Here is an 11,045-nt window from a genome sequence, read left to right on the forward strand (position 1 = left end):
CCTTGGGATCTTCTCTGCTGCTGCTGAGGGGCAGCCCGCAGCCCCACCTTGGCCCCCAGCCTGTCAGTTTTACCATTTCCAAAGTGGATTTAGAGAAACAGTTTCTCTGCCATCACAAGCTACTCAGTTTGCAAACATGGAAATCTTTTTTTTCTTATTTTTTCCAGAAACAAATACCTCTTCTTTTGCATTTTTTGGAGACAGGCATTAACCATTGTTTCTATCCAGAGCAATGATAAACAACGTTACGTAGTTGATCAGCTCTAGCACAAATTTAAGCATTAGTACTGTAACAGATGGAAGAAGTGAATATATGGCTGTTTTTCTTTTTAGATGATACATCAGCAGCCTAACCCAGGCATACATTATGAGTATATCATTCCAGGAGACAATGTCATTAGTCCTCAGTTGCTTGCTCACAGGAGGCCAGGTAAAATGCCACTCTTGCCTATTATTAAACGCATTTTGTTACTTAATAAGCTAATTGAGACATTCATACTGTTAAAGTTGTGTAAATGCTGCCATTGATGTGGGAGAGACCCAGAATTTGGCCCTACGTGCTGAAAGAGAAGTCTGCATAGATTCTGTAACTTGGGTGAATTGATACTGGCGAGGGTTATTTATTCTGTAGCAAGGAATCTGGTCACATATTTCTTCTTTCAGTAACAATTTTTGTTGTTAACATGTTAACCATGGCTTTGCATGAACTGGAGTCTTGTAACCATGTCTCAGAAATTAACTAGGACATTATTTTTCTCTTCAGAGTTTGAGATAATTTGAAACAACCCTTCACATTTTTTTTTCCTCTCCCAACTGGAGAGGATCAAACACAAAACTGTTGCCTTCCCAAGTTAGAATCTGGGCAGCTCGTGCTCCTGACTGAGCTGTGGATATGTGCTGTGCGTACTGCTGTGAAGTTCTGGAGCACGGTAGAAAGTTTGCAAGCGAGTTTGGTCCTGCTTTTAATGTTGGTGACTTGCCTTGGCAAAAGTCCAAGCGTGTTTCCAGTCTGTAACAAGGAGCAGCTGTGTTGTGACACCGGGCGGCACTGAATACAGAGCATGGCACACACAAAAAAAAGCCTTGGGAGATTTTGACACCGGGTGCACTAACTCTACAGTATGTTTGGATATTTTTCAATTTGTAATGTATTTGCTGGCTGAGACGTGGTTATCTTAGTTTAAAACAACACAACCTTTGCAGGGCACTATTAGGAGGTCTCTGCATAGCAGATTAAAGCTACTTTCAAGTTTAGTGATGCTGCAGTTGTGATTATTAGTGGATGAAAACATCGCCTGATATCTGCAAGTGAGGCTCATTATTTTACTTCTTTTGTTATTGTCCATCATCAGGGGAGCCCTTGAATGGTCAGTTAGGAATGCCAGAAAGTACAAATCATGAGGATGAGGATTTGCATAGGGGGACAGACACTCTCACCGGACAGGCAGCTGGAACTTTTCCAGTTATCCAGCCAGGAAGATTTCCTTCTCATCAGCCAGAAAACCAGGTGCCTGCTGTTCAACCACCAAGACAAAACCGAGAACACAACTGGAAACAGGTTGGAAAAACTGAGTGCACTACTACATGTGGGAAAGGTAAGTGCTTCATACACCGTGCTCAGAAAAAGGTGACACACGGGAGGGTTCCACTGTGGGAGAGGAGAAGCAGGGAGGGAAGAAGCAATGTGACTATTCCAGCAGCTCTTGTATGCACAAAGCATTGCTGGGCATGTTGGTTTGTTATCTTACAAACAAAAAGCACCTCAGCACTATTATGTGTGCTTATATTTAAATCAGTAGAAACAGCAAAATTAAAAATCTGAAATAACAAGTATGTAAATTAAAAGGTAATATATGGCATTTGCCTCTGAAAGGAAATATTTCAGGATTTTATGGGAAGCTGCTCTCACTCACACCCTTGATACACAGTGGCTTTCCTCAACATTCTTTGGCATTCTTTATCCTTCCATTTGGCCTCTCCAGCTTTGTTGGATAGACCCTCAGTGCTTTTTGTGGCTTTGTCAACAGTTCTCTGTTCTTTATGGGAAGGTTTCACAGTGATTCCATCAGCCATATCTTTGCCACAGAGGATGTTGCTGGAACAGCAATAATGTGACTTCAGAAAACTGAGGTTTTCCTATGGGAGAAGTGGGAAGGAAGAGGGATGGAAAGGGGCTGGTAATTACTGAGCTTTTGGGATGTGATGAATACACTGCTTTGTGCTTGCCAGATTAATCTTTGCCGTAAGACATTCACAGTGACCACAGATTTCTTAATGTACAGCACAAGCAATTATTTGCAAGAGTTAAGTTTTTGTGATAGTAAAAGTGAAATCTTTTGTACTATGCATAGCCACTCATCACTATCCCTAAAAAATCACAGGGCTTTGAAATAAAGACATACCAGGGAGTGACTCTGCTGCCTGTCACCGGTTCATGTACATTGAGAACATTCGCTCCCTAATTAGTTTGAGAGGATGAGAGGACACTGTGAATTTGGTCCAAGGCCAGATAAGTGTCCATGTGATAGCTAGAGCTAAAACCTTCCAGCAATGTTGATAGCTGTCAAGGTTGTTGTTTAGCAGCAATCAGCAAGTATCACCAGCGAGTGTCTGGGTTATCATGTATGTGGTGAATTTTAGTATTGAAATCAGGTAATTCATGATGCAGTTGCAGGAACACATCAGATAAGTGTATCTTTCCTTTACATCATAGAAGTGTTGGTTCTATTTCCTATGGACCTTAGGGGCATTTGAACATAATTCTTACTGTTTCTTCAGAGATCTGATAGCTTGTGGCAGTGGTATTAATGAAATCAAAATGATGATAGCAGAATTGTAGGAGAACAGAATTCAAAGAATATCCTTCAGCTTCCTATGCAGCTTAAATTTACTCCATGAAATTTAGCAAGAGAACTCTCAGAAATGAGTATCTCTTTTCCCATTATTTGGAGAACATTTGAGTGTTCTAAACAAGTTAAATTCAAGAGAAACTGGACCTTGAGAACAGGATCCTGACACTGTTGAGAGCGGATGAACATTCCTTGTGATCTTGGTGTGAAAAGCCTGTGTGAATCTCTGATGCCCCTAAGGTATCAGGGTCAAACTAGGTTATACAGGCTGATAAAAAATGGAGTGAAAAATCAGAAAAATCTTGTACTATCTAAGGCTTTGTTTTCATTTTGTATGGCTCAGTATAGGACACTTTCTTCTTTTTTCCGTGTTTTCGTCCTTTCTAAATCTTCAGATTGATGCAGAAAGGTAGGTGATGCATGGTCTGTCTGTCTCTTTTTTTCTTTTTTTTTCTTTTTTTTTGGGTTTTTTTTTTGTTGTTGTTGTTTTTCAAATGAACCTGACAAAGCTAAATAACCGAAGGAAATTTTAAGTTGGAAGAAGAAAGAAAGAAAAAAAAAAAGTACTGTTGTGCTTTCTAAGGAAAAAAGGAGGATAAATTGACAGTTTTGATGAAAAGCTGTGAGATTTCAAGGCACTTTTCGGTGAAACATTGGCTTGGGGGGGGGGAAAAAAGACTATTATCATTTATTGAAAAAGGGAAAATGCTTCCTATGAGAACTGCCACCAGCTCTTGTCCCGGGTTCCATTTAAGATGAGTGAGCCAATAGATCTGCTAGAATTTGGACAGTGTGGAAACTGCTACTGCATCCTTTCAGGGAAGTGAAGTAGCACATCATCCCTCTCTGTTCTGAGAGAGGGCTGGTGAGCACCAAATGCCTCCACTCCTGGAGCCACAGGAAATTCGTTCAAATTTTGTCTGAAAGATCTTGCAGGAGTACTGCCTCACTTCACCACCTCTGAGAACAGCCTGTGCCTTAGAGCTGTTATCTACACCTCAGAAATTACTTGGGATGTGCAGTTTGTTACCAGTCCTGGGAGCATCTTTGTTACGTTTTTAAAGAGGAATTAGAAAGGAGGCTCAAGAGTGCAAACGGCTGTTTTTTTCCTTAGAGTTCAGAAAATGTAATAGCTTCTTCTGAAGTATTAGTGTACGTTAGCTGGTGAGATAGAAAGCATTACTTTTGATAGAATTAAATTCTTGGACAAATATAGCTTTAGTGGGAATTGTAATTTTAAATTTTCTATCCTGAAATTGAAGTGTGCCAGCCAGCAGTTACCATCAAATACAGCCACCCTTATTTTATTTAAAGTCATAATTCAGAATTACTACAGATCTCTGGTGCAATATTTATTTTAATACATGGCTAATTTATTAGTCTCTTTTCTTTCTGTTTCTTGAAGACAAGTCTAAGTTACCTGCTGGTTGCATGACAGAGGAAATCGATTTCAGTAAACCCAGGATGAGAGGTTCAAATTCTTAGTTTCAAAATATGATAATACAATTCAAAACATCTTCTAGCAGTTACTAACTGTAGAGATTTCGAGCCTCTAGGAAGTAAAAAACATGGAGCTAATTAACCACAGATCTGAGACAAAGACTGCAAGTTCAAGTGGACAATTAGAAATGGAAAGCTGGAGAAAACTGATCTTCAGTGCAGTGACCTGAGACTTGTAGTGTTGATGTTGTTATTGATCCAGTGTCACTGACAGTGCAGCCTTTAGTAAATGCACATTTGAGGTATGTAAGCTTTAACTGTTACAGCCTAGCCCTTTTCTACAGGCTTTTTTAGCCACAAATACCAACAAAGATGCAGCTGAGTTTTCTGTGCGAATTGCCTAGGCCTTCTAGGCAAGATGGGACTTCTTTTTGCCTTTGACTCAGAGGCATGGCAGGTTTTTTTGTACATGTGCAGACATAGATTTTGATTGAAGGAAATCTGTTTTGTGGAAAGATGAAGCCATTGTATTGATCACCTGTGCCCTGCTTCTTTCCATCTTGCCAGTAACATGGAAAAAAACCACTTCTCTGTCATCTTTCTGATGCTTGGTCTAGAGACACTGTTGTACGGGGTTCATTCTTGAGATGGAGTGGCAGCTTTCCAGGGTAAACCTAGGTGTTTCAGACAAGTGCAGTGTCAGCGTGAGCAATATGAGTTCTGTTGAAAAAGGGCTTGTTTAAACCCCCCCATGTTTTGGGGTTTATTTCATTCTGTTTCTGATTGCAGACACTGAGAATTAGGCATTTATGACTGTCTGCAGGTTGTACACTGTATTTCCCCCAATTTGGAAGTATATTGTTAATATCAAGGTCAGTCAGTATATTTTTACTTTAAAAATACAGTCTTATCCAGAATGGTCATAATTCATCCGTGCATTTCAGAGGCAAAATGACAAACATGAAATCTGAGAAGGAAAGCATTCCAGGAAAGGTTTGTGGGAAGAAGTGTAAACTGTGCATCTGCTGATCTGGTTGAAAAATATCCCACTTGTGCTTATTTCATTCTGTGGAAGAAGGTTAGGTCTAACCTAAGCAAAACATTCCTCTTTCAGTTCAGAGCTCGTTTTCCTGCTCATGCTTTCTTTCTCTGTGTCATTCTGAATATCTGCACCAGTAAAGCTGCAGTACCAATAAAGAGTCATTCGGAGTTACTTGTAGGATAGCCTAAAACAACTACAGTCACCCCATTTTTAAGCCGGTGGGTGTAGCGTCGAGTGGTTGAACTGGCAGTTGTGGGTTGTACCTTGAGCACTTCTCTTTGGCTGAGCCCTGTTTCTCTTGTAACTAAATGACTTCTATTACCATGGAGGTGTCCTGTGCCGTTGCTGTACCACACTGAGAGGAGGGGTTGCTGCCTCTCTACATGGTCTAATCACGGCAGAGGGAGAATCATCAGACTTCTGTAATGCTTTTTAAAAAGAAAAAAATTTTGCTAGTCTTTCTTTTGCTGTTTATGCACTTCTAGAGTTGCCTTTCACATATCTTGCCAGATTCAACTCCAGATGGACCTTGCCACTCCTAACACCATCTCTGCACGATCAGACAGTATCTGTACTCCTCCGGGATCACCTACGCCTGCTTACATCTCTTCTATGTCTAAGTTTAGTTGGGAGCTCCTTGCTTACCTATGCAGGTTTCCTGCCACCCTTGCTTGATTTCCTTGTCCAGACAGACCTTTCTTGAGCATGGAGGAGGTGTTCTCTGAATATCAACTAACTCTCCTGGACTCCTCTTCTCTCTAGGGCTTTATCCCATGGGATTCTTCCAAGCAGTTCTCTGACGTAGTTTGGGTCTGCTTTTCTGAAATTCAGGGTTGTGGTTCTGCTTTTGCCATGCTCCCTTCTTTCACAGTCCTGAACTCTGGCATTTCATGGTCACTGCAGCCAAAGCTGCCCCTGATTTTCACATCCTTGACTTTTTCTTCCTTGTTTTTACGTATCAGGGGTAGCAGAGCATCTTTCCTGGTTGGCCTCTCGATCACCTGTGGGTGGAAACTTGTTAATGTACTCCAACTTCTCACTTACCAAATGCACACAGGCATGGTAGCCCCTTGCTCTCTGTTACCATTTTGGTAGTCAGTTTGCAGTAGTAATAGAAGTGGACTTATGGCTTTTTGCTCTAGCATGAAATTTATTTAAAGATAGAGCATTAAATACAGATAGTAATTTTCAGAGAGTCTGTAGTCTACAGTAATGTTTAACCTGTAAGCTTATGAATCTTTTCTTTTTGAAAAAGGTAAAGTGGATAATATTCTCATGTGTTTACTCCCCATGAAACTCTAAAGTAGGGATGCTCAGTCTCTTTCCAGAAGCGCAACAGAGTGACTTCCACTTGGCTGCATCTTTTTTAAATGGCCTGAATACTTCATGTTTGCACTCTCTGCACTATAAAGTTGTCATACAGACCAAGGAACATGTTTTCTCAGCCTTTCTTCCCATGCCATGCTGTACTTTCTATATACTAAGGACTTCCTTAATACTGAAGTGTGAACAGTATAGCACACAGCTCACATTTGGAAATTCTGCATAAAATCTTAGTCTGTATTTCCTGTTGTTAAGTTATGCTTTTCCTTTCTGCATCAGTGTTGGATGCTACTGTTGTGGCTTTTACTGCAGAGTCTTTTGCAATGCATCACCTAATTTTCTTCTTCATTTCAGGGTCACAGTACCCAGTTTTCCACTGTGTCAACAGAATCACTCACGAGGAGGTATCTGAGAGTTACTGTGACAGCAGCACCAAGCCCATTCCAGAAGAGGAGGCCTGCAACCTCTTCCCATGTCCAGCTTTGTAAGATACTACAATTTAAGTGAAGTGAAATAAGCCAATGTCATTGAGGTTTTGCATGTGAAAGAGGCTACACAGGAAACTGGTTTGAACTTTTGAGTGCTCTGCACTTGTGTCATGAAGTGTAGTGGTTATCATTTCTTCAGTTGTTGGTGTCTGCCTTCCTCCTCACAGGGAGCAGTAGCATTCAGAGAAGGCAAAAGAGAAGTTGGCAACAAGTGAGTTTAGTAGTTTCTCCAAATCTGTGTGATTGTTGAGGCACACACACTACACATGGTCTCCCTATGGGTATGTTTTTTCAAATGACAAGGCTTCTGCATGTAGCTGTCTAAAGAAGAGGCTCTGTGGCTTATGTCACACCACATTGGATCAGTGTGCTGTAGCACCCACCTGTTCATTCCATGGTGTCACTCTGAACGATGGGATTAGTCTGATAGTGCTCACTACAGCCCCCTCCTAAACTTCACCTCTCTTTTCTGGAATTCAGTAGTTCTTCAGCTCGAAGTCTGGATTCAGAAATGGCAGTCCTTGTTTTCAGCACAATAATACAACCAGCTCAGGTGTGATTTCCTTCTGAGAAGACACTTGCTCTCATGAGACTGTGACTTATGGCTGAGCAACTTCTTTTAAATAGGTCAAAAAAACCCCAGAAGGTCAATTCATTCAGGGTGTATACCAAGAGCAAAGGGTTAAACCCAGCTGCCATTATAGCAACTTTATATCAGCTCAGCAGCTGTATTTTCAATCTCTCTTGTGGTTACATTTTTTAGTTCTCTTCTGAGCAGCAAAACTTATCCCTTATCCCAGGGAAGTTTCTAATGGTCTAAGTGCAGTTACCGTGTTAGAGATGCCTGACAAGCAATTTCCTGGTGCATATTGAATACTTGGGAACTTCTGAGGCCGTTTACTTGGAGATGTCTTCTCTCACCAAGTATATTTCTCGCCTCTTTCTTTCTAACAAGTCATATTAATTCAGCTTCATCTGTATAGACAGGGTAATATCAAGACTATAAACAAAGATATGTAAATATTTATTAAAAAGAATACAGAGATATCGCTTGATCTCCAGAAGAGATCTGAAATAAAATATGTGAACTGTTCAGATACTTCCCTTATCTGTGTATGTCTCCGTGCTTGAAATGAAAACCGAAAAGAGAAAATGACACATTTATACACAATTGATTAAATAGAAACAGTGAAATCTTGGAATGAGAAGAATATGTCTAGGGATTTTTTTAAATCTAAACTTAAATATATTTATTTATTGCTTATATTTTGCTATTTCAGTTTTACTGATCATGAATGCCCAGATGCATTATATGATTTTTGTGGTATTATCCTTTTTTAGACCCTTTGCTGCAGAAAAAAATTACACAACACAAATTTTTGGGAAGTGTCGTTAGCACAGTAATACATATAATAGAGAGATTCTTTTAAAAAAATCAAACAGCTATTAGTGGCTTACTTAATATTTCCAATATGTCTTGAAACCACAAATTATGCAATCTGCATGCTTATTATTTTCAACCACTACAGGTAGATTGGTTGCAAGTATACAACATTGCCTTCATAAAGGATTGTTCTGCATGCAGAGGCTTAAGTGTTATTTTCTTATGAGATTCTGTACCAGCATCAGAATCATGGCATTCGAGTTCTGTTAAGATCAGTATTAGAGGCATTTTTACTGGAAAAAAAAGCGACCTTTGGGTTTTTTTCCCCCTCTTTAGCTGGGATATAGGGGAGTGGTCTGAGTGCAGCAAAACGTGCGGCCTTGGTATGCAGCACCGACAGATCTTATGCCGGCAGATGTATGCCAATCGTACCCTGACAGTTCAGCAGTACCGCTGTCATCACCTGGAGAAACCAGAGACAACCAGCACTTGCCAGCTGAAGATCTGCAGCGAATGGCAGATCAGGACAGAGTGGACTTCAGTAAGTACGATCGATTAATGTGGGGCGTAAAATCTCAGAAATGAATGAGAATTTTCTTCCAGGTATCACTAATCAAACATGGATTTTTTATTTTTTTTTTGCTTAAAACATGAAAGTGGAATGTGAAAAGCCTTGGAAATATGTGAATCTTAGTGCAAGAAAACCCTGATCAATTATGACCATTAAAATTCACTGTTCATAACCAGAAAGAAGCTGGGGAAAAAAAAAAAAGCAGCTTGATAGCACTAAACTCACAGATGTGTGTGTATGGAAGTACACAAGCTTCCTGAGCAATGCTTTTTCTTCTACACTCTATGGAGTAGAGTTGGGAGAGTCCTGAAGGGTTTGCCCGTGGTGGCAAACTTCCTGCTCTTTCTCATAGTGTGTGTAGTTTAGTTCCAGGAATTATTTAACCTCATGTAAGTATGAAAGGTAGAGTCAGTAGTTGCTGGTTTGAGGCAAGACTTTCAGATAGATGTGGATGGTTCAATTTTTAGCTTTAATTTCTGTGTTGCTTACAAAAGGGTTGGCCAACCTGATGACTTTCCTAGATACTTTCATTGTGTGAAAGAGAATATACCCTGGTGTTTTAGGTGTAGTGGTAAAAAAAATCTCAGTTAGCCATGAAACAAAGCAAAAAAGAATTTGAGTTATGTGGGTGGATAGACAGTGAAAAATTCCAGCTTCAACCCTGAACCTAAACCTTCTCTTTCTTTTCTACTGAAGTGCTTCCTTGTCCCTAATTCCCCCAGCCTGTGCTGGAAGGCATGTCGCAGCACACAGTGGGTTGTGCATGGGTGAGCTGCTCTGGCAAGTAGCAGCACAGCTTTCCATCCACATGGTCACAGTAGGCCAGAGAGTCTTGCAGCAGACTTCGCGTGGCTTTATAGTGGGTCTTGCCCCATGGTAAAGCCTTCTGTGAGTTAACTCCCTCAGTTGCTGCATTTCTGAGGCCAGTGGTGGCATTGCTAACTTCCTTATAATGAAATGTCTGTGATATGTTCATATATTCCTGATAAAAATATTAGAAATACCTAGACAGATGAATGTAAAGATATGTTGGTGGCTTAATTCATTATTCATGATAAATTAAAATCCATGTGGAGATAAAAGACACAAAAATTAATATTAAAGGTAAAATTTTGGTGATTTCATTGTGTTGATGGTGAGAAAGGGGAGCTGGTTTTGTGTGTTGTTGCATTTTGTGAAGTACTTCAGTGTACAGACCATTTGGAGTTTTACTGCATATGATGAATCAGGCTAAACAAATGCTTTAGAAATTGTAGCTGGTTAAATATAAGTGTAATTTCAATAAAATCTTGTGATTTATTTCCTCTTTGAAGTAAAATTAAAGTTCTTAGCATGAGGAAGATCCAAGCCATCATAAAGAAAAGAGCACTTGAGTTTGCAAACTGTTTCAGTAGAACATTTATTTGTGTTTGTGCTTACTGAACAGGTCTGTGATCTTGAAAGTAAGCCCACCTTCAGATTTTCACGTGCTTACCTTTTTTTCTGACATACAAATGTCAACAACTTTGATTAGAAAAAATGGCATAGTGGTAACTTTACATTTGGAGTCAGCAGAGTAGACTTGGAGAGTAACTCTGGACAAATTGTCCCCTTTGTGCCGTATGGAACGGGGTATTTGCTTTTATTAGTATTTTGCTATTTAATGACCTCACACATCTAGTCGGGGTTTTGGCCAGTGTTCTAGAGTGAACAGTTGAAGAAATAGCTGCAGTTGGAAGATGAAGTCTGTGAGGTAGCTGGCTGTAGGGAATATATTTCACACGATCAGTAACTTTGGCATGTAAATATAGTACACATGATTAAGCACTGGAAAGCAAAACCAAAGAGGCTGCCTTTGGAAGCTCTGCTGGGTAGCCTTGTCTGCAGGTACTAATGCATTCTTATCCCCTGTTCCCAGCAATCTAGAGTAGTTGTGTAGCCTCTGTGGATGGCTCAGGAGGAATGAGTG

At 40.1% G+C, this 11,045-nt stretch overlaps 1 protein-coding gene across 1 annotated transcript in view; it reads left to right on the forward strand.

The window, feature by feature from the left end:
* Positions 1 to 333: 333 nt before the first annotated feature.
* The window catches only part of THSD4 (thrombospondin, type I, domain containing 4), a gene marked incomplete at its 5' end in the record, with an annotated part of 27,556 nt that continues 16,844 nt past the window's right edge, over positions 334 to 11,045 (forward strand). The window contains 4 exons of the mRNA XM_010155854.1: positions 334 to 430; positions 1,353 to 1,595; positions 7,009 to 7,138; positions 8,863 to 9,067. Of these exons, the coding sequence (XP_010154156.1) occupies positions 334 to 430; positions 1,353 to 1,595; positions 7,009 to 7,138; positions 8,863 to 9,067 (675 nt within the window). The remainder of the gene's footprint in view (positions 431 to 1,352; positions 1,596 to 7,008; positions 7,139 to 8,862; positions 9,068 to 11,045) is intronic.

Source organism: Eurypyga helias, unplaced genomic scaffold, assembly GCF_000690775.1.
Source record: "Eurypyga helias isolate BGI_N326 unplaced genomic scaffold, ASM69077v1 scaffold28087, whole genome shotgun sequence".
Classification (NCBI taxonomy): Eukaryota; Metazoa; Chordata; class Aves; order Eurypygiformes; family Eurypygidae; genus Eurypyga; species Eurypyga helias.